This window comes from Drosophila ananassae, chromosome 2R (assembly GCF_017639315.1).
Source record: "Drosophila ananassae strain 14024-0371.13 chromosome 2R, ASM1763931v2, whole genome shotgun sequence".
NCBI lineage: Eukaryota > Metazoa > Arthropoda > Insecta > Diptera > Drosophilidae > Drosophila > Drosophila ananassae.
The window spans coordinates 19130224-19152861 of NC_057928.1; the positions used below are offsets into that span (position 1 = coordinate 19130224).

Consider the following 22638-nt stretch of genomic DNA (forward strand, 5'->3'; position numbering starts at 1 on the left):
AGGAAAAACTGATAAACGATATAGTAGTTCTACTCTATATATGTATCACGCACGGCCATAAAAGTGAGCAACAGAATTTGTTAATAGATAAATACCCCTGCTAGCACCTGGGGCTCGATAAACTTGACCCAGTTCTTAGTTTTCCAACCGGCAACGATAAGAATGCAAGATACACAGCCATAAATAACGAAGGCTGTCGGGATTGGATTGGCGGGGGAAATTAGCGCAGACTCAGATCGCGTGCAGAGGCAGGTCGGGATCGGTAGATATATGTATTCACATGGCTCCCACTCCGGTGGGCCATCACTTTGGCCAGCTTTCGTTTTGAGCCAGCTCCAGCGGCTCATTTCCATATTTTGTCCAGCTGCATTGGGCCCGGGTCTTGGCGTTTCGGTCTGAACCTCGTGTGAGGCGACCGCCAACAGTCACGACCCCACAGGGTCTCACAGGGCCGGTCTACACGGGAAAGAATAATTTTCAAAAGGAAAAAGAGGTTATCATTTTAACAATATTTCTTTTAGATTTTATCCTGTTGTCCTTAAATTTAATATCATCTTTCAGAAATTTATTTCAGAAGCTCTTGTAATATTTAGGGATTGAAAATATTAGGCAAGAAATGCCAATACTTATTTTATATAGTCTTTAAACTAATATTTAATTCTCTGAATATTGATTTATTATTTCTCATTAATTATTATCAGCAAGCCAAATTTATTTTCTGTGCAACTTTCTGACCATTCATGTGCCGCTGCCGTGGCAGTTGCAATCTGAAGCCGCTCACTCAATTACTATAATTTGCCTGCAAGCCCGCCGAGTGGAGAGTAGAGAGTAGACGTCTCCTGGCTACTGATTGAATTTCAAATTGCTCAATTTTTGGGCGCAGATTTGCGGTTGGCGTTCAGGCATCCAAGCACATCTCCATGGGGCCCCTCCCCCAAATGCCCCCCAGTTTCCCCAGCTCCCAGCAGCCAGTGCCCAGATCCATGTTGCAAGTTCCAGTTGCCCGGCGTCGCCGGCAAAAGCGAAATTATGTTATTCCAGCGATAAACTGTTTGTTCCTGCGGCAGCCACATCCGAACCCCAGAGACCACCATGTGTGGCACCAAACTCGCCATCGGGATCGAGATTTCGTGGCGGGTAATTAAACAGGACCCGAAAAAGCATCCAAACTGATTCAGTTATCTTCCCAAAAAAGGGCTTCACATTGTTGTGAAATTTCCCTAAGAAGAAAGAGTATAGTTCCTAAATAAAACTTCTCAATAAATATTTATTTAATCACAATTTATAATTGTGACTGCCCAGTGGGGCACATAAATTACTTCACTAATGTTTCTATGAGAAAAACATGTTTTGGTAAATTTCCACATTACCCAGTATGTTCTGAAGTCCACTTCAGACCAACCCCCCTTTTTAATAGAAATCGGCTTAATTTGTTTATGATGATTGAGTATTTCCAAAATCTAATCGGAATCTGAGTGAGAAATCATAAAGTTTAAATGGGAATTTTTATGGCCAAATTATGATTAAGCTTTGTGGCTCATGTGTAAATTTAAATGGTTTTTTTGCTAATGATATCTGGGAATTAAAGTTCACACGTACTTGCGATTAAAAATGATGAAACTGATACTACATTCCTAGACTTTTCTATAAATGGGACATTGACCAACTTATTTGGGGAAAACCACTCTTACGATTTATTTAAGTTGTCTTTTTAAGAGCATTGAGCCTTCGTTCATGCCAAGGCTCTTTTTAATCTTTCTTGGAGGCGATTGGGGCGCCGGATGTTATTAATTAATGCCAAAAGGCAGGGTCTGGGATATCTTGAACCGGCGTTATGTGGAATGTATAGTACTTGTTAGGAAACTAATCAGCTAACGAGCCGTTCTCGCCGCAGCTCAGAAACATCTTTTCAAAATTTATATACATACATATATACTCGAAAGAGGATAGGGAGTGAACTTATAAAGTTGTTCGTTACGCATGCGCTTTGGTTTTTTTTAAAAACTTTATTTTCTTCATTTTTGGCGACGGCGTCATCTCGGCATGTCGGCGGTTTTGCTTTGACGCGGTTTTTCCATTCATTTGCATACATTTTGCCTTTTGCCTTTGCACATGGCAGCCAGACGCAACTATAGCCGTATAGTTCCGACCAGATCCCCGTCAGCGATGTTGTGAAATACCACTGGACACACGCGGAGACTTACGTACATATAGCTATTGGATTTTTTCTCTTTTGCAGAAGAGGGTCGGGTCGGCGGAAGGCGACCCTTTGAAGCCCCCAAAGCCGGCAAGCTCGTAAATGCCAAACCGCAAGTGCATTTGTAGCGATTTTCACAAGTTGTAGCTAATTTCTGTTGGTTTCTCGCTTGGCTTCGCTCATTCATTATCATCTGTATCTGTATCTGTATCTTTTGGTGTTTCTATATATCTTTGAGTTTCTGCCAACCGACTGCAGTTGGGGATGTGAAATATTTCTGGTGTGTGGGAATGTCCGAGTTGGTTTTTGGCTTGGGCAACATTGTTGTTAAGGAAAACCAAGAAAAATGCGGTAATAAAATGCCACAGACTCTCTTGATTATACTAAATTGAAGAGAGAATCGTGAGCTGCTAAAATTAGTGGTTAAATGATAAAACTTTATTACCCAAATTTTGCATATTACATTTTTGAGATATATTTGATTTTTTGGGCAATTGTTTGGCTAAAATTAAACCCATAACAATCATTTAATGACCCAAAATAAAAGTAATTATCGGGTTTATTTATATTTATCGTCTCACAAATCAACCGATAATAGAGCCGAGCAAACATCCAACTATTCAATTTTCAACGCTCCACACTCATTAATATTCATTGGTCATACATGGGAGGAACTGAAGACCTTAGAGCCGAATTAGACATTAGCCCTCGAACTGGGCGCACGCTTCGGGCCAGGTAATATATTATGTGGGTACCGATTTGGTCACTTTGCGGCTTTGGGCCACCAAATTTGTGGCGCGTACGTCCTTCACGCTCGGCTGCCATTTGGGCACTCGCTGGCACTCAGTCGTGGAGCACAAAAAGAAATATTACAAGCACGCTGAGCCCGTGTTAAATGTGGTAAATAAACGCGGCTTACTTGCCTTAGGAATTTGCTTTTTATTGTCTGAGTAGCGTGAGCATGAAGGTGGTTTTTTAATGAAAGCTTAGGCTGGCCACTGACCAAAAAGCCAACGACTTGGCTGGGGCTAATCTCACTGGAGATTAAGTTAGTAGCTGCCATTAAAAGGGATAAGCTTTATTTCTTAATTAGTGGGATTTCCAAAGCATTTTCATCTAGAAATTTGTTCTACAAATCATAGATTTTGGATAGGAAGGGAGTTTAATTTTTATAGCATACTTATTGGGTTAGTTTTCAGATAGAGCGGAAATGGCTTTAAGGAATCCTTAATTTAACTAAACTGAAACTATTATAAAAACATATTAATTTGAACTGCAAAATGTTGATACTTTAATGTTAAGCCTCATTTATTAAATAAATAATATAAGAGGTTTGCTGCCATTTAGAGCGCCAAGTCATCCCTAACCCAAAAATCCATATTTCTTCCCGAATCACACTCCCAAATCGGGCAACAAAGCCAGGCTTACGTAAGCCTTTGCCGGCAGTTGGCTCCCAGCGGCGAAAGTACAAGCTAAGTACAGACAACGTGCCTCTATTAACGCTCCACTGACAGCCTCAAAACACGCACCGACCATATACAAATCGCCAGAATGAAACATCGACATCGCCATCGAATGCTAAAACGCTGCACCGTGAAAAAAAACAAGGCCCAGCTTAGCGGCAACGGCAAACCCAACGAGCGTAGAGCTCTGGGAGTCAGCGATGCGATTTGATGGATATTAAAATGACCGTAAAAAGGAATTAAGGTCTGTCAGACTTGGCGTTCACAGCACAGTTGCAATTGAGTGAGTATGCCATGGCGGCAAATGCTAAAATGGCAAATAATGAACAAAGTCCCTCCAAAAAATAAACGGGCCAAGCACTCAGCTGGATCAGATTTTTACATATCAGCAGAACAAATATGCCCCACCACCACCGAAGACTCTGCCGAATAACAACTGCATTCCCGGAGTCGGCAAACTTTCAAAAGCAGCCAAACAAACAAACGACACAAATCACACGCATGCCACCGAAAAATAAAGGGGGGGATGTCGGTTAGTGGTGGGGCTAAGGGGGTGCCCCAAAAAGCCGCAGAACTTAATTAGTGTCATGTTGCACTCAAGCCGAAACAAACGGAAATCGGCAGGACGCCAATTTCGGATGACGATGCCGAATGGTTGCTGGATGTTGAATGCTGATGACGACTTCAGCATAATTTGTTAAAGTGCCATGCGACAGACGGCCAGGGATGGGCTTAAATTCTTTCTTTTTTAAACCAAAAATAAATGTCTTAAATTCCTTTCAAAATATTTTTAAAAAATCCTCATTAAAGGGACTAAAATTCATCTAACTTTCTTCTTTTTCAAGAAGATGTTTCCCCTCCAGATCATCTTGGCCAAAAGCCATTCCTTTTCAGCCCTGATAATAATTTAATTATCCTGCACAACCTTGTGACGTTTAGTTCGTTATTGTCTCCCTTTTTCTTGGCCATTGGACGGCAAATGGCCAATTTGACTGATGAGCGGCCACAGATAGCCATCATCCAGCTCGGCGGCCTCTCTGAGCGACGTGTGAAGTCCATCAATCGTGCGCAGTATCTGTATCTCTGACTGTATCTGCCTCGGACTATCTGTATCTGTATCTGGCGTGCGACCTGAGTTCGCTACCCCTTTTCCCGCAGCTCTCTAACTTGGCCCAAAGGCACCTGGGTGGGCAAGAGTTTCGTTTTCATTTTTATGTTTGCTGTCATTTAAGCACTAAGAGAAATTATTAGTACTTCTATAGACAAATTGAAACTCAAGTTTTAAGGATATGTTATTATAAGGTCTTATATTACATACCTAGTATTTGTATCTAAACTTATTCTAAGTAATATTTATTTGGAGTGTAGAATCCCCCCATCTTTTTGTAACTCACACGTTGCTGCAGTGGCATTAATCATGCGGATGGACGAAGGATCTGGCCAAAAGTGAAAAGCCAACCACAGCCCCCAATTAACCAGCCCCAAAAATGCCTCGGCCAAGGACTAGGACGTCGTGTGAGGTCCTTTTTGGCGCAGCAGCTGAAATCAGGATTTTAGAGATTTTGCGTTTATGTGGGCTTTTTGTATTTTTAGAGCTTAGCGAATTTTCGGCGAATGCCTGTCTATAATTACTCAGGCATTAAGCCCGTTTCCATGGCTTGGTTTTTGGTTGCGCCTCGCTAGCCGGCCTCCTTTATGCTGGGCTGGCTGCCTTGCCCACGCGTGCGCTACCGAACGAAGAACCTCCACCAGCAGCACCACCACCACCACCCCCGTCGGGCAACCACCACCTCGATCATACGCCGCCCCACCACACACGACTAATTTTCCAATTGGAAAATCATGTGCTTTACATATGAAAAGGCCGCTGCGCGTGTCGCTCGGCCAACCATATGAGTGAGTCGATGTGAATACACTCGAATATATTCCACTGAATATACTCACTCACACTCATTCACCGGGCCACCTCGGCTCAGTAGGTGTGTGTGTGTATTCACGAAAAAACGCAATTATATCGGTCGGTTGCATTTCGATACATTTGGTTGCCTTACGCCGCACACGACTGACCGCGCATGTTTTCGACTACCGACTGGCAACTGCCGGATCCGGGGGAGGATCGGGGCCCAGGAGCAAGGGGCTGGGGCAGGGCTATAGATCGGAGGCAACACACCGACCAAGCCTCGTTTCAAAACTCAAATTATAGAAAATCAAAAGTGTGACCGCTGCACAAATACAAAACAAGAAGTACTTGGTCAGTGGCTTCGACTTTCGATCGAGACTGGTTTCGAGGGGTTTTTTTTTTAATTTTTTAAAATAAGTATCATATTTACTATGCCTAATATAGCCAGAATTTTGTCCTAAACCAGGATTCATCTGAACTAGGTTTAATCTAAATATAGATCCTAGGTTCATAGGTCCTCCACGGATAGATCTTTTTAAGAACTCCCCTGCCTGAAAGAGTTTTTATTGAGTAACCTCTATAATATTGAATTTTTTTGAAAAATTCTTAACCCCTTTAGACAACACCACTGGCTATTATGTATATTTTGTTCCGACGATTTGGGCAACTGAACGTAACCTCGTCTTAACTCCCCCTTTGGCCCGGTTTTGGTGATTAATTTGCCAAAGGCAAGAGACTTTGATAGCAGTAGCGTGCCGCAACGCTGAACCCGGGGCTCAAAGCTCGTTTCAGTTCAGAACCCAGTCCGGCCAACAGCCCCCTCGGATGCCATCCACACCCCGGGGCAGCCTGTCCTTCGCGTCTAAGTGAATTTGTTGCACATTTGCATTTAGATGACGAAGGCCGCACTTGTTTATTTCCACACTTGCCTCACGGAATGCTGTCGGACACTTTCGATGATGTTGGTCCAGAAACTAATAGCTCTTAATTACACAGTAACCTATTCAGGCGATCTAGCTCTTGTAACTTAAAGCATACAATCTCGGTAAATACTTTATAACCCATAATACAGATAACCCTTGTGCCCCCCAAAAAGTATCAATTATCCGGCTGGGGCAACTTTCTTTTTCATTGCGGATAATGCCAACCTTGAAATGTCTAAATTTAACCCGGCGGACAGTCCCCTGTTATTGGGGCAGAATCAGGACTGGAATGCCCTTAACCACATTCATTTTGGTAGCCCCCCCAAAGGCCGGCGCAACAAATTATTGCGTTTAAAAATAATTTCCTTTAAAAATAAACTTAATGAAACAGCGCGTGATGTGCAATTGACACGAACAGCTTGGAGCTGCGAGTTGAGAGCTCGGAGCTGGAACCCCTGGATATGGTCGGTCCAATGCAAACAATTTTCCCCAGCATTATATCCGCCGATCCCCCTCGATGGCTACTGACTACTGGCTACGCTGCACGCACTGTAACCCGTAAGGAAGCCAGAAGTCAATCCCGAATCTGAATCTGAATCTTGACTAAACCCATAATTATCCCAGGCATCGTCGTGTCATGAGAAAACGTTTATGGCACAGAGAATGCAACATCAACTCCGTCTCCTGCAGCATCAGCTCCAGGAACAGCTTCAATTTGCCAGGCCAATATCGCAGCTGCCGCTGGTGGGTCCTCGGAGATCGGTGCACATTATAATTAATCAAGAAATGTATGCACAGAAATCAAAAATAATCATCAATGCCTGAGAAAGTGTTGTGAGCAGTTGTTGAAAGCCCGTTTGCCCAGAGCCAATTCCAGGTGATGGCAGCCCCGACGACGGCGTCAAGTGTCCGACATTATCACCATCATCACATCACCATCACCATCATCATCCCGGATCGTGATAGCCCAAACAACAAGGCGCAACAATTTGGCATTACATGGAAATTGCACTCGATATTAGGCTGAAAGGTAGCCCCCGAACTTGAAGTGTCTTCAGATGGGCCGGCCCAGTCCTCGCCGGTTGCACCATTTAATTAGATGCCGCGTCAACAAGGTGCTAAATGAACTGCCATTATGCGGCGGATGCTGCCCCGGGAGTGGGGCCGCGTGGGCTGGGCAGTGCCAGCAGAGCACTGAGAGAAAATATGACTCTAAAACTAAACATTTTTATTCATAATTACAAGGTTTAAGTTGCCAGTTTTTCCCCATAATAGATTCTAATAAATTATATTAAAAATTTTATCGAAAAACTAACATTTCCTAACATATTTCTTTCTGTATATTCTGTGATGATGGGACGTATTCTGGTTACCGAAAAAATGAAAGCTAACCCATCCAGCCGGCTGTTCAAGGAGCTGCAGCGGTGTAGCTCCAGTTCCATCCCCATCTCCACCCGGGGGCATGCGTTGCTCCCGATCCCGATGTTCGATGTGCTCACCTCTCGCTGACTCGTATGGCAGGGCTGATTATGCAGAGGTGATAATTGCAGTGTCCGGCGCGTCAAGATTTATTTTTTGAGCTTTAACGATGTGTTAAAATAAATTGCATATGTGGCGGGCAGCGCCTTGCACACACTCTCCCGTTCTGGCACCTCATGAAAACCTCGTGAAAACCCACAAAACGTCGCGGCTGTGTACATAAAAATTTAATGGGCGCCTGCTGCATCTGCCAGCCAGTCGAGGGCCTTATAAGTACGAGTATTTCGCCCCGGCCCCCAACTCCCATGTCGGGTAATTGCGGAGCGGGCTTATTAAAATATCAGAGATCGGCAAAGGCGCACGCCCGCCCATAAATCGCATAAAGACTTTCTAAAAGTCGCAGATTTATTGCCAACCCAAGATCAACTTTTTGTCAACTAACGGTCGGTCGTTCGGTCAGTCGAATCGATGCGATCGTAATTCAATATCCCCACTCGCCTAACCTCAAAAATGTCTGTCTGCCTTCCAGTGAATTCTGCTTCACCTCTGGCCGAAATGATTTTTGCCGGTAATCGGATCCGGGCGAGGATATCGTATGTATTTTTTCGACTTGCCTGTTGCGTTTTTCTGCCTAATCAGTCGTGAATAATTCGCAGCTACTGTATACGCTCTACGCCCCAAGACTCAGTACAGGATTTTGGGGGGGATTCGAAGCTCGAACGGAGAACGGATTTCGGGGGAGGGATCCGGAGGCTCTTCCGCTTGGCTAAAGCGTGTCTGCAACATATGGTTCCCCCAGTCTTCCTCCGGAGCCTGTCTACAGCTGTAAAAAGTCTGGCTCTGGCTGCACTTTGCATTTTTCGTACAATCTTACACTTTTTTTTGTTGGGGTCTTGTGTTCTTTTCGGGTGTAGCACGTGCTTCAATGCACATGACACCAAATCTGGTTCGGATTTTTGGGGTCTGGACAGGAAGTGATGGAGGGCTTATTCGAGAGGATAATTGTTTCATAGACAGTATCCTTTTGGGTTATTTTCTGGATAAGGGATTAGTTAGTCAATGTTAGACCCTTTAAATGTCATTAAAAAAGGGTCTATCTATCTTAAATCCCATTTCATTTTATGAGCCAATCTCCACCACTCATCCGAAATCTCAGGTTTAGGCCAAAGCCATACCCATTGAGCACTCAAGTTCTTCAACCCAAACCATTTGTTTAATTCGCGCACTTTTCTCCGAAATTCTCAGCTTTGTCCATCATCCATCCGCTGCTGGCCGAAGGATGCCCACCAACGACGACGATTTCCAACCTCCAATGGCAGCTGCCGGCCAAATTCGCGGCCAGGGACATCCGCCCTGAGCTCCACCGCCACTTCCACCAACAAATTCGGCAAATCTTGAAAGCTCAGGATTCTTAGAAATTCAGCCAGCCTAGAAATTCTATCTAGTCCAGAGAAGCGACCAGAGGGCAGGGCGAGCTCATTGATTTTTAGTGGCGGCTGTTTGATCTTTGGTCGGCGGATCGATGGATTGGCCGGCGATTGATCGACAGCTGTTTTTTCTGAAAGAAAAGGTCTCAAATCGCGAAAAAGGTTTGAAAGCTTGCGCATGCGCCAAACATTTGGCCATCGTTGGCCCAATCTCTGGGTTTGTGGGACAGTTGGCCTGCCAGAAGTTGCCTGGAACTGGATGCCAACTGCTATTGGAAAAGCAAAATGTCACGAGCTAGAATCTGGATTCAAAAATAAGTGGCTAACCAGCTGGCCAAATCTTCTAATCGAATGGGTTTTAAGGCTAAGACAATACCTGCTCAATGAAAATAAGGTTTTATAAAAATTTAACCACTTCCACAGGTCTGTTAATGAGGTATATTTATTTGGATTTCAGAAAACTAAATCAAGGAATCACTTTTAGTTTAAGTAAGAATGAATTTTCTTTAAGGCTCAGAAGTAAATAGAGCATAGTTTTAAATAAAAAGTAGTCAAATTTGTTCTTCAAAAGTTTTCTGTGAAAAATGGAGGGATGTCCTCCAAAACTTTGCTTAAAAATTTGATAAATATCGTAAAAGGTTTTTTCAATATAGTTTACACTTTATTTATTTTAAATGCTTCGTGTTTTTCCTCAAAAATGCATTGGGTTTTATTTTATTTTTAACAAAAGATGATTTGTATTCGATTCTTTTTACTCAAGCTTCTTATTTTTTACATCATTTCTACACGATCTTCTGTTTGCAGCGCCATCCCCGTATTTTGTTCATAAATGAAACTAAACTATATTTTAAAATTGTGGCGCGTCTTAAATATTAAATAATTATTTATAAGATTGACCCACTCATCTATAATATTCCTATAACATAATGTTATAATAAAAAATCATAAGTTTTTATAAATCGTTGATCATTTTTATCTTATTTAAGAAATCTAGCACAAAATTAATGCTAACATTTGTAAAAATTTCATTATAAACCTAAAAATAAGCAGCTGGGAAAACAGAAGGGAAGCAAGGTTCAGGACAAAAGGATTTAACAATTCACGATTTTATACTCTAACAGCTGGATATATAGGCATGGCGTATATATATGCGACTTTGGGGCGCACTAAGCTGTAAAATAAATATCAATGTGTCGAAGGGGGTTTCGCATTCGTTCGATTAGGATACAATTTGACTCAGTCCTCCAGGATAGTAGAGCTGTATCTCACAGCAGACGAGCCAGCCAGTCGGTGAGGGTATTCAATTCCTGCTCCTTAGCCGAGGCTTCTACAAACTGGACGTTCTGGGCGATGTGCGAGAATTCAAAATCGCGCCCTGGCTTGCCAAGAGTAATAGTTTTGTTGGCGTCATCGTCTCCTACGGACTGAAGCTTCCTACTGCGCGTATCCCTCACGGTGTGGATCTCTTTCTCCAGCAGTGTTTTGATAACTTGTGAGCTCTTGGCAGTGGTCTGGTCCTGTTTGTTGCAGAGTACCAAAACAGAGCAGTTCTGTGTGGCACTGTCCGACAGGATAGTGTATAGAGAGCTACAATAGAGAAGGTATTACTGAAGACTCCAAGAAGAGAGATCTCTCAATACTCTGCTTACTCGGCTACGTCGCGGATTTCCTTTTGCACCGTCACAGAGTCCACCACAAAAACAATTCCCTTGGCTCGGTGCTTGTACAGCTCAAAGCACTTGTCGCGCACTCTGTAGTGTCCGGGAATATCCACCAACTTGGCGGAGGAACCTCCCGCCTGATAATCGCCCACGTTCTCCTTGATAGAAGTAAATGTGGCCGGAAATTTACCATGCAGCAACTGCATGAATATAGCGCTTTTACCGGATTCACTGAGACCAGTCAAGAGGAAGTCCTTGCGACCAGCGGAGCGTCGTCGGAGGATTACAAAAATGGCTGTAGCAAAGGTTACATATTAAAGATATTCAACGAATGCGAAAGTGAGACTTCTGAGGACAGAAGCGAACACCACGTGGCTAACTCACCCACAGCAATGAAACCCAGGAGCAGAGCCACCAGGATGGGACCCGTGTCGATCTCGCCCAGCTTAATCTGCTTTCGTTCGCGGGTGTTTTCATTTAGTTTGTCCATTTTCGGTCAACAACTATTCCAAACAAATCGGACGAGGGGAAAATGACACGCATACAACGTAGGAGCATTTCCCAACACTTTAAACCACGCCAGTGTTGGGAAGTCTCTGCACATAAGGCGGCCGTTTTGAAAACTACTTTCCAAAAATACATTTATTTGGGTGTTTTGCGCTTACAATAAAAAATATTATGGGACATTGCATTAAATATTGATAATGCGTGCTGAAGCCTAAGCAAGCCATAACAAAGTACATAATCGAGCACAGTTCGCAGTGCCTGTTCTCACGCCTTGCGTTTTTCGATGAAACCATAAATGAGACGGAAAGTTAGATTGCAGGAAAAGGCCCAGGCCGGCACGGATATCGCGTTGGCCACGCCGGTGGGAAAACTAAGTAATCCCGTAAACGGGGCCAAGCTGATGGCCTCGTCTATGATCATAACGGGCGTGCCCCGATTCCGGACACTGACTATAAACGTGATGATGAAGAGAAGAACCTTGGAGACGTAAAACGCCGTGGTATCGATGCCCATTTTCAGGAGATTCTCCATACCCCGTGCGGACTTTAAGTTGGCCTCCGCCTCTTGCACTTTTCGCTCGGCGCGCATAATTTGGATGGTCCTGGCATACTCCCCGGAGTGCTCCGCGTTGCGCACCACCTCCACCTCCTCCCGGGCGGTGGTCACCTCCGCCTGCAGCCTTTGGATTTCCTTGGAGTTCTTGGAGCCCCACAGACGGGAGACTTTGAGCTGTGGTGTCAAAGAAGAACAATTTTAGCGGCGGAGTTCCATTGCGGTGTGGTCACTTACGTAGTTCCGTATGAAATCTGGCAGGATTGTGTTCAGCAGGCTGAGCAACGCTATGAGGGCGAACAGCGTCATGGTTTTAAGTCAATTTTTAGTCCAATTAGGTGAATATTGCGTCCAGTTGTAGTTAAATGTGAAGGAATAACATTTGTGTTACGTTCAGGGGCGCCCGGAAAGGGGACAATGGGAAAACATATGGTCAGGAGACTCTGCTGTTTTCAAACACTGCTGGAATATATCGATACTATCGGGAGGGGCTCGACCACCTCCAAAGCCGGCAAAACAAAAACATACCTTCCTACAGTTTCTTGAATATTCCACGGAGTTTTTGAGTTTACATGAGATCGATGAGCCATCCCAATAATGGAAGATAGCAACGAAGAGGTGAGCATGCAAAATTATCCTCCAATTGCGTGTTAAATGCTGTTTTCGACAGATTGAACCCTGCCGGAGCATTGGGCCCCACGAGTTGGACGTGGTGAAGAGCCAGGCGGTGATTAAGCTGTCTCCTGTGCAGCTGCCCGCCCACTTTAAGCGGCTGGAATGCAACACCAACTTGAATCTGCCGCCTCTCAACTGGCTGACCACCTCGCACAGCAGCCATGGACTTCACCAGGCCCTGTACCAGAGTGCCGGATTTGCCAGCTTCCGACTGGGCCAGATGTTTCCAGACTGCGTGGGGGAAGTGGATGTCGTCAGCGATGCAGAGAACATCAAGCAGCTGTTGAAGCTGCCCTACAGTGCCCAGAGCGCCATTAGCATGGTGGTGCATAAGGTGGGAAACACGCTGCTCCTGGACGAGTTCGATATCCAGAAATATCTGCTGCGGAAGGCGGACGACGACTGGAAGTGGCTTCGTACCTTCATCCTGGAGCACATACTAACCTATGGTGATAAGCGACCCAACTACTGCCTGAAAGAGCGCTCTCGAGAGGCACTTCAGACCAAGAATTTGTTGTCCAAGTTCCTGTACCACAGTCTTAAGCAAAATGCCGGAGACCCTGAGGTCCCCTATGAGATGACTCCCACGCCGACGCAGCTTACCAGCCGGCGCCAGGGCTTGCCCATAACAGGGCCCGTTCTGCCCGAGCCCAAGATCGAGGAGAATGTGCCGGATCCCAAGTCGAGCCATGCCTTTAATAGGAATGTGGTGTGGACCTTTGAGGACATTCGCATGCTTATTGGAACTGATATGCCCATATTTGGCGGCCCGAACAGGCCCTGCATTAGCTTGAGGCTACGAGATGCCGCCCAGCCCATTAATGTGCTGACCGGAATCGATTACTGGCTGGACAACCTCATGTGCAACGTTCCTGAGGTGGTGATGTGCTATCACCTGGACGGAATCGTGCAAAAGTACGAGATTATCAAGACTGAGGACTTGCCGTATCTGGAGAACTCCCAGTTTTCGCCCCAAGTGGTTCGGAACGTGGCGCAGAACATCTTGGCCTTTTTGAAGGCGAATGCCACAAAGGCGGGGCACACTTATTGGCTCTTCAAAGGCCGCAACGATGACGTGGTGAAGCTGTACGACTTGACCACTCTCTGTCAGAGTCAATCCGAAAAGAATGAAAGCAGTCCGCCGCAGCAGCAGGTGAATCCTTTCACTGTTCCGGTGGGCATGCTTCTGTATTCCGTGGCCAGGAACATGAAGAACAGTCTTCCGAAGATAAGTCCCAAGGCGGCGGGAAATATTAGAGCCCTGCTGGACAATTGCATCAAGTTGCTGCCCAAAGAGCAGTATCCACAGATTGTAAGCTCCTCGCACTACATTCTGTCGGATTTGCATGTGCCTGCAGGGATTGATCCGAAGGCTCCCAAGTTTGAGGAGCTGGACTCCGATGAGCAGTCTCTCTACGACGATGATGAGGAGGACGATGAGGACTATGACGATGAGCTGCTCGACTATCCAAGTGATAAGAACTACCAAAGCACCGAGCAAGGGGGTGGCAGAGCCAACGTTGCCGTGCGACACATTTGTGATGCTCTGCGGGACTTCAAGTCCAACGCCAAGAAGTCCCAGCCAGCACCCCTGCTGGCTAACACCTCGGAGAGATGCAGCATCTCCCTGGAGCACATCAGTGCAGGTCTCTCCTGCCTTCAATACTTCAATGGCAGTCAGGAGGAGAAGCTCAAAGAGACGGAGACGCATGCCAAGCAGGAGGAGAAGCGACGGATTCTCCACGAAGAGCAGAATCCCAACATGGCCAAGCCGTTCAGTGCCATTCCACTGCCCTATGAGCAACTGAAGCAGACACAACAACAGCCACAGCCTTCTCCGGTGAACACCAAAAAATCGAAGGCCAAGGGAAACAAGTCTAAGGAGCTGGCCAAGTCCCCCAGCGCTGGCAGCAACCAGCACCTCAGTGCCAAGTTCAACACCCAACATTTTGGCTCTTGGAACGTGCACTTGAAGCTCCTGCTCCTCGAGAAGGCCTGCCTGACATTCGCCACCTTGGCGGAGCACTTTTATGAGACCCACAGCTATGGTTCCACTCTGCGGTCCATTGAGCTGGCCTGCCGATGTCAACAGGTGCTCAACAAGTACATGGCCAACGTGGTTTCCCAGCAGAGCTGCTTGCTCGGCCGGGCAGGGGACTGCTTCTTCCAGATGTCCAAGCACTGGGAGGCAATTGACGAGTATGTGCTGCAGTACGAGGAGGTGGATGGTCCGATGCGAACAATAAATGATGAGCTCACCATGGAGTTGGATGGCGAGGAGGAGGAGGTGTTGCCTACCTTGGCACCTCTTAAGAACGTGGAGCAGGTGATGCTGCTGAGCTGCAAGTGCTATGAACAGGCCTTGGAGCATGCCAAAAAGGCGGAGAGCAATGAGCTGCTCCGGAGACTGGGAAACGTTCGAAACGAACTGGGTCTCAAGTACATGTACTGGGCTCAGGGTGGGTATCCATTAGACATTTTTCTATTCGGTGCCTAATGACTGTATGTTTTTCCAGAGGAGTACAGCGACATGATGAAGAAAAAGGAGGAAACCAAAGCTAGTGAGGATTCGAGTCCAACCAGCGAGCCTCTCTATGTGAAACTGACTGTCAATTCTTATGATTGCCTGCGCCGCGGCATTGAAGCATTCACTGCCGTTCAGGATAATGTTAACCTGGCCTTTCTCTACTGCAACATGGGCAGGTTTATGCGCCTGCGGGCTCACCTCACCATGCCCAATGAAAGGTAGCTTGTCTCTTCAAGCAAGTAGTTTCTAAATAAACATCTTTCTTTTTTTTTTTTGCAGTGCCATTGCCTTAGACACCCAAAAAGTCTTCTACAACGAGGCCTTCAACTATTACGAAAAGGCCAAAGATTGCCTTGACACTCGAAAAGCAAACGCCGAGCTGTGGGACCTTGTCCACTGGGAACTATCCACTGCCACTTTTACGCTAGCCAAACAGCTCCAGGACTACAGTGCTGCCGATAAATCCACTCTGGTGGAAGCCTCCAAGGAGGTGTTGGAACTTTTACAGAAATCTCTTAAACTCTGCGACGTGGAACATGCTGGGGCACGGCAAGTGCTCTACAGTTTTCGCTCGGGTCTGATACACAAGAGGTAGGACTTGGCCTTAATGCATAGCAAGAGATTACTAGTAACCTTTCCGAATCCCATCAGAATCGCTTCCTTCCATTATGCGCAGCTGCGCTCTTATGGCAACTGTGAGTTTTCCCAGCTGCCCAAGTCTACACTGCAACTCTGCAAATTCCACTACGAAAAGGCCACCCAAATACTGGAGGCTTTGAAGGAGGTGGGAGACCTTTTGGTGGTGCAGCTGGAGAGGATTTCCCTGCATGAGTTTCTTGCAGAACGTGAGTAGGGAGAAGGTACCACCGAAAGCCACTACCATTATGTGTTTTCATTTCTTTCAACAGTTTCCACACACCCCGCTCAGAAGATCAAGCAAATGCAAGCGGCTTTGGACATTTGCTTGCAGTGCCAAGTCATTTTTAAACACGTCATCGATACTAACCAGGTGGCCCAGAACGATGACGAGTTCGCCGGCCATTTGACGCTTTTTGAGAGCCGCCTGCAGAATGCTCTGAAGACGCTCACCAAGCTGCTGCTGACCGGCAAGGACCCGAAACAGCTGTCCAAGCTGTACAAGCGCATGTATATGGAAACCTTGACTGGGAAACAAGGGACAGGGGCCCAGAAAGCAGCAGCAGCCGGCGTCGAACATTTGCACACGCTTCTGGCCCGGCTGCGGACCATGTGCGACACCCAACTGGCCAGCGATTAGTACGTGTCTTTGGCGGATTTCACCCAATATAGCAGAGCGCAGAGAGAGGCATTGGTTTTTGAAAAATGTAGTGCATTGCTCGTCGCTTGTTTATTGATGTTCTGGTGAATTTCTTCTGGAGATGTCATCCCACATCCCGCATCCCGCTCATCCTCGCCTGCCGCACCCGCAATCTTCGCTGCCCAGATGCTCCGCTCCGATCTGGAACGCTACCAGTACCAGCAGCACAGCCGTCTGTAGGATCTGGAAAGAGACGCAGCCACCAATCAGATAACCAATCAACCAGATAGTCCCGTCTCAGCCAATCTCACCTTGCAGCGCAGACTCTCCATTTTGTGGTTTTCTGAGTTCTGGCCCCCGACAGCTTGGCTCTTATAAAGTCTGAGGGCCCTGGCCCAAACGTGTCGCTCATCTAGATTAATGGCCAAATATCTAGTGCCGCAATTTCTGCTGGATGCTCAGATGGCCATTGCTCTTAACTGTTGCGGTTTCAGCGACGTCTTTCTCTTGGGCCGCGCCTAACATGCCATCGAAAATGCTGTTAATATTTAATGTTTATCGTTTCGTTTGCTAGTTCAAGTTCCCAGTTTCCTGTACCCCCTACAAGTATACATTTTTACTTAATTCATAAGAGTATAACCCGCTTAAGAATAAAATAAAAAACTCAACATCTTGAAAGAGAAATGTGTTGGAAAGCATCTCCACTCCGGCTTCGGTTCATCCATCTGCCGGCTGCTGGTGCCCTGAGCCTGGCCAACTACAAAATAATTCATAATTCATTACTAAGCGTTTGAATCCGCCCATAAGCCATTCACAATTTCAAGTAGCGCCGGGGGGGACGGCTCCACGATTCATATTATAAAAAGCTTAGCGCGGCAGTTTGAAATGTCGAACGACTAAACGACTAAATTGTTTATAATTTTATTGTAATTTTATCTGCAATTTTTTTGCTTTTGTATATAAATTCTACCAACGCAGCAGAAAGTTCAGGCCACTGCCTTGACTTCGATGTGTCACTGAATAAACCGTGTCAGTGCCGGCACAGTGGGACGAACCGGAGGTGAATGGAGTGAAAATTACGTAACGGACGCTCGTCTCGAATCCGGCAGACGATGGCGTAAGTGCAGACGCCTGATATCTGGACCCCGGGCTCCGGGGCCGAATTGAGAGGCAGCTTTTCGGCTCTGGTTGTGGATTTGTGGCCTGGCTGCACGTCTCCGGCGACTCGTCTCGAGATTGCCGGACAAAGAGTCCGGAGCGGGAACTCCGCCATCCGAAAACTTGCATCACATTCATCACGTAAGCGTTGGGCGTTTGCCTGGATTTCGTATAAAAACAAAACGATGAGGTGGCCAGAGCATTAGTTACCTTCTTCTCAACGATCAACTAACCAATTCAAAATGATGAAGTTCATGGTGAGTCCCAGGAATGAAGAGCATCCTTTCCAGCGGAATACTAACTTGTGATTATCTTCCCCCAGTGCATTTGCATTTGCGCCATTGCTGCTGCTTCGGCGAGTCCTTATGGCGGAAACCGCGGAGGATATGGTGGCGCCCCGGTCGGAGGCTACGCCTACCAGGTGCAGCCTGCTCTGACCGTTAAGGCCATCATCCCCTCGTATGGAGGCGGCTATGGCGGAAACCATGGAGGATATGGCGGTGGCTACGAGTCGGCTCCCCTCGCCTCGGCCTACAGCGGCGCCAATGTTGGATCTGGCTACTCCGGCTCCGGATATGGCGGTGCTCCTCCAGTCGATCGTCAGGCTATTGCCCTGGCCAAGCTCGCCCTTGCCGCTCCCTCCGCCGGCGGTCCTCTGGTCTGGAAGGAGGCTCCCCGTCACATCCAGCGCGACTATGCTCCCAGCGTGTACAGCCAAAAGCAGGAGTACGGACGCGGCGATGAGGCCCAGGGTGCCTCCGCTGCTGCCGCCTCCAGCTCTGTGGCTGCCGGCCAGAAGGGCTACAAGAAGCATGGCTACTAATCCGTAACTCCTGTGAAACCAAGAACAGTGACTCATCTAAAAATAAGGAACTAGGCCGTAAATAAAAGCCACGACAATTCGAGACTTTAATCATGAATATTTTAATGGGGTTTTGGGTTCCATTTTGGTCGAAATGCTTTGCTTGGGCTTGGATAGTAAGAGCCAGCAATAATTTTGGGGCCTAGATGGCAAATGAAAGTTGGCAAGAAAACTGTGCTAAGTTGGCTAAGCTTGCTACCAACTTGTGAATTTATTCTTGGTAGATAATTTTGCTTAAGAAGCTTGCTTGAAGAAGATTTATTTGGATGTCTTAAAGATTAGAAATTCATAATGAATCATTATATTAATAAAGTTTATATTATTTTACTTCATATATTTCATAAAAGACAATAGTATTTAGACCCATGTTTTTAAATATTTAATTTCTATTGAACTTTAAACTCTTAAACCCTCAGCTCTTTTTTTAAAAAACCGCCTTAAACTAGTTCCAAAACACCCAGAATAGACTTCTGGATCCAGCGATCCATTAACCCCAAGAATGTGGAATAGCGACAAGTTCATTACAACAATATTATTAGTCCTAAATCGAAATTTTTGAAAACAACGTGTTCCCGAGTCAATTGAGAGAGTCGCGTGCTAGTTTTCCGACCTTATCGACTAGAACCGGACCCGGGCACTCAAGTCCGGAACAATGGAACATTCGAACATCGCGTAACCAGGCGATTTTATAACGGCCCGACAAGTACATGGAAATACATAAATCAAATATGAGTATAATCCACTCGATGGCAATTATGAAAACATTATAGCTACTACTATTTAATATATTTTTGTATATGGGTCACGTAAATATCCAGGCTGGGTTTCGCGTATAAAAGCGGGCGTTGCGGGCTAGGAAATCATAGTTTGATTGATTTGTCTAACTAAGCACTAACCATGAAGTACCTGGTAAGTTGTTAGCAAGCCTCGACTCCCAGGACAGCCCAGCTTATCCTTTGGATTTCTCCTTTTCTCTCCTTAGTTCGTCTGCGTCAGCCTCGCCCTCTTTGCCTACATCAACGCCAGCCCCTATGGCGGTGGTCGTGGTGGATACGGCGGACAGGAGGTGGTCTACGAGTCGATCCGTGGCGGATATGGCGGATATGGCGGACACCGTGGTGGATACCAGCCCGAATACCGTCCTCTGGTCGCCCGTGGTGAGCAGCCCCGTGCCGCCGCCGCCGCTGCTTCTGCCGCCGCTGCCGTGAACCCTGGAAGCTACCGCCAGTTCGCCGTGCCCAGCTACGAGATCGACGGTGGATACAACGGCCCCAGCCACGGTGGTTACGGACGCGGCGGATACTAATTCCGCTTAGTTTCACATCGAATCGAAACTGATCGAATGGCTGTTCAGTTTTCCGAGTGGCTGTCTTGACAGCGAAACTCTGAAACACGGAAAATAAACCACGGAAAATGATGAACAACAATTCTCAATTGATCTTTACTTGTTTGTGGGTGGCATGGGGTGTGGCATACTTTCCAGCGCACCCGGATAATGGCCTTGAGTGGGTGGTGGACTGGGGTGGTATTCCAGGCACAAAATAGTCATAAAAAGTAGGTCTTAGCCTAGGAGTTCTGAAGAGTGTTTTTAGTAAAATAGAAAAGCATCAACTATCAGTTTAAAAAAGGTTACCTACTTAATTAATTATCTCATTAGTTATTTAATAATAGTCTTTAACTAAAAGCCAATAGATACTATGGTATAGTAATAATATTCTTATAAACCCCACCTTTTTAACAACATATCTCCAAGCCCATTGAAAACTGATCTGTCATTGACGATAGAACCTGAATGCCCTCACGCATGGGAAGAGTATTTGGACCACATCTGGACCACCACCCCCAACGAAGGTCAACACCCCAGAGATACGGATGACAAATGCACCTACTTCTTCGGTAAACAACCTGAGAGCTAGGCCCCCAGAGCTTTGCCAGCTTCCCAAAGCCAAGATAGCCGCTGGCTCCCCAGCAGCCAAAAGCATGGCGAGAAACTCACAGAAAGTTCCCCCCGGCTAGCTGGAGCTACTCAGCTCAGTGAGCTCAGCTTCAGTGGCCAATCCGTGATAAATTTCTGGGCGAGATCACGTTTCGAGTGCAACAATAAACTCGCTTATAAAAAGAAGTGTGCTTGCCATTTAATTTGTTAATTGTGCCAACTGTGCCAAGCAACGAGCGCCCCCCAAAAAATATTATAGCCATGAACAAGTTCGCTGTAAGTATGCCTCCAAGGTGTCCATGAGCACTTCCCGTACCCGAAAAATAGAACGTTCCAAATGTTAATTTTCCTTTTCTATCGATCTTCAGACCCTGGCGATTCTGCTGTGCGCCTGCCTGGTCGGCACCTGCCACGGAAACTATGGAGGCTACGGCGGACACGGACACGGAGGACATGGTGGATACGGCCAGGAGAGCTCCAACGGTGCTGCCTCCGCCGCCAGCTCCTCGGCTGCTGCCAGTGGAAACGAGGGACGTCGCGGTTATGAGCGCCCCGTGGAGATCATTGCCGGTGGTCCCCGTGGTGGTTATGGACAGAGCCACGAGATCCTGAGGCCCATCCACCTCGGCGGCGGCTATGGCGGTGAGCGTCGTGGTCCCATCCAGTCTGGCGGATATGGCGGACATGGCCATGGCCACAACAACAACTACCACCGTGGAGGCTATGGCCCCCGTTGGACTGTCCAGCCTGCCGGCGCCACCCTGCTGTACCCCGGCCAGAACAACTACCGTGCCTACGTCTCTCCCCCGGAGTACAGCAAGGTGATCCTGCCCATCCGCCCCGCCGCCCCTGTGGCCAAGCTTTTCGTGCCCGAGAACGAGTACGGACAGCAGGGCGGTTACCGTCATGAGGCTCCCCGCGGTTACTAGGCGGATACTTAATCCCAGCCGACAGATAGGCGGATACTTGATCTCATCCAAGGTCGTGTAAATAAAACAAGAAGAAAAAAAATCTATTTCTAATGTTTTGATTTTGGTTAGGAATGAGTTTGAAAGAGAAATATTTAGTTTTCACATAGTCTTGGAAATATTTTTGATCAAAGAACTTAAAAAGTATACATTGTCTAAGTTTAAGTTTTAGCTTAAAAATGGGAGTAAGGAATTCTTAAGGTGCTCCAATTTTGGGGGCTGTCTTGGCCCCAAAATATACCACCAGCTGCTGCAGCTGCTTTTCAAATCATATGGAAGAAATACACTTCACTTGATAGCCAGCTCCCAACGGGCTTCGGGAATGTATTTGAGTGGCTTTGCTGGAGCTTTGGAGCAGCGAACGTGCTCCGGATTTGTTTAGCCGGAGCTCATTCCCAGATCACTCGTCTCCGTCCGGCGAACGGCAATCGAGTTAGAGCCGCAAACGAAACATAAACATTCAATTCAATTCGGTCAGTCGTCAATAATCTGGCTCTGGGAAAGCCAAGAAAGAAGTAAGTGGCCCATTTTTCGAACCATATACGCTGATTGTTGTGCATATTTTCTGGTCTTCTGATTTTCTGGCTGGTAAGCAAACCGTTCTGTGCTGATTTCTGTTTGGCCAGAAAACTCTTGGCCATTTCTTGGCCATCCAAGCTTGACATTCGAGTCGAGCTGCGTTGAATCGGTGAATCATATGGAGAATTCTTGAACACCAATTGTGAGCAGTTATGGGAAAATGTTGGGCTTAGAAATTGTTAAAGTTTTAAGATTGTTTGTTACTAATAACTGTTGTGAAAAAGAACATATCCTGTACTATTGTTAGTTCATGTTTTCTGATAACATTTTAATACATACCTCAAAAAATACTATCCTGGATAGAACTTGTAAGCTTGAACTAATTTGGGGATTAATAATGCCTGATATTTCAATCGGGAATCAAGATAAATCTCAAATGTTGATAGGCATTGTTCCGAACACATTTTGTGTCCAGGTTGTTCATTGATCAGCGAGTTCCGATGCGTGTTTGGCGGGGATCGGAGCTGGAGTTGGCCAAAGAACGATACCGCACATAATACCAGAATCCAAAAGCCAGCGGAGCGTGCCGAGCCGGGGGAAGTTGCTAT

At 46.3% G+C, this 22638-nt stretch overlaps 7 protein-coding genes across 7 annotated transcripts; 4 read left to right on the forward strand and 3 right to left on the reverse strand.

The window, feature by feature from the left end:
• Positions 1-10338: 10338 nt before the first annotated feature.
• Positions 10339-11628, reverse strand: LOC6493025 (signal recognition particle receptor subunit beta). The gene is made up of 3 exons (XM_001956851.3): positions 11435-11628; positions 11039-11345; positions 10339-10976 (listed from the first exon to the last, which is right to left on the reverse strand). Exons 1-3 carry the CDS (start codon positions 11538-11540, stop codon positions 10655-10657), a joined length of 735 nt encoding a protein of 244 aa, XP_001956887.3. The 5' UTR covers positions 11541-11628; the 3' UTR covers positions 10339-10654.
• Positions 11629-11677: 49 nt separating this feature from the next.
• On the reverse strand, positions 11678-12543 carry LOC6493024 (guided entry of tail-anchored proteins factor 1). Its single transcript, XM_001956850.4, has 2 exons — positions 12347-12543; positions 11678-12286 (listed from the first exon to the last, which is right to left on the reverse strand). Exons 1-2 carry the CDS (start codon positions 12416-12418, stop codon positions 11822-11824), a joined length of 537 nt encoding a protein of 178 aa, XP_001956886.1. The 5' UTR covers positions 12419-12543; the 3' UTR covers positions 11678-11821.
• Positions 12544-12581: 38 nt separating this feature from the next.
• LOC6506979 (erythroid differentiation-related factor 1) lies at positions 12582-17265 on the forward strand. The gene is made up of 6 exons (XM_001956849.4): positions 12582-12727; positions 12780-15243; positions 15301-15529; positions 15591-15902; positions 15963-16156; positions 16220-17265. Exons 1-6 carry the CDS (start codon positions 12707-12709, stop codon positions 16585-16587), a joined length of 3588 nt encoding a protein of 1195 aa, XP_001956885.1. The 5' UTR covers positions 12582-12706; the 3' UTR covers positions 16588-17265.
• LOC123257049 lies at positions 16643-16985 on the reverse strand. Its single transcript, XM_044714450.1, has 2 exons — positions 16899-16985; positions 16643-16830 (listed from the first exon to the last, which is right to left on the reverse strand). Exons 1-2 carry the CDS (start codon positions 16917-16919, stop codon positions 16735-16737), a joined length of 117 nt encoding a protein of 38 aa, XP_044570385.1. The 5' UTR covers positions 16920-16985; the 3' UTR covers positions 16643-16734.
• Positions 17266-17874: 609 nt separating the features above from the next.
• On the forward strand, positions 17875-18658 carry LOC6506980 (chorion protein S18). Its single transcript, XM_001956848.4, has 2 exons — positions 17875-18002; positions 18068-18658. The coding sequence occupies exons 1-2, from the start codon at positions 17988-17990 to the stop codon at positions 18566-18568; spliced, it is 516 nt and encodes a 171-aa protein (XP_001956884.1). The 5' UTR covers positions 17875-17987; the 3' UTR covers positions 18569-18658.
• A 707-nt stretch (positions 18659-19365) lies between these two features.
• On the forward strand, positions 19366-20034 carry LOC6506981 (chorion protein S15). Its single transcript, XM_001956847.4, has 2 exons — positions 19366-19516; positions 19590-20034. The coding sequence occupies exons 1-2, from the start codon at positions 19505-19507 to the stop codon at positions 19911-19913; spliced, it is 336 nt and encodes a 111-aa protein (XP_001956883.1). The 5' UTR covers positions 19366-19504; the 3' UTR covers positions 19914-20034.
• A 633-nt stretch (positions 20035-20667) lies between these two features.
• Positions 20668-21558, forward strand: LOC6506982 (chorion protein S19). Its single transcript, XM_001956846.4, has 2 exons — positions 20668-20819; positions 20912-21558. The coding sequence occupies exons 1-2, from the start codon at positions 20805-20807 to the stop codon at positions 21470-21472; spliced, it is 576 nt and encodes a 191-aa protein (XP_001956882.1). The 5' UTR covers positions 20668-20804; the 3' UTR covers positions 21473-21558.
• The last annotated feature ends 1080 nt before the right edge of the window (positions 21559-22638 follow it).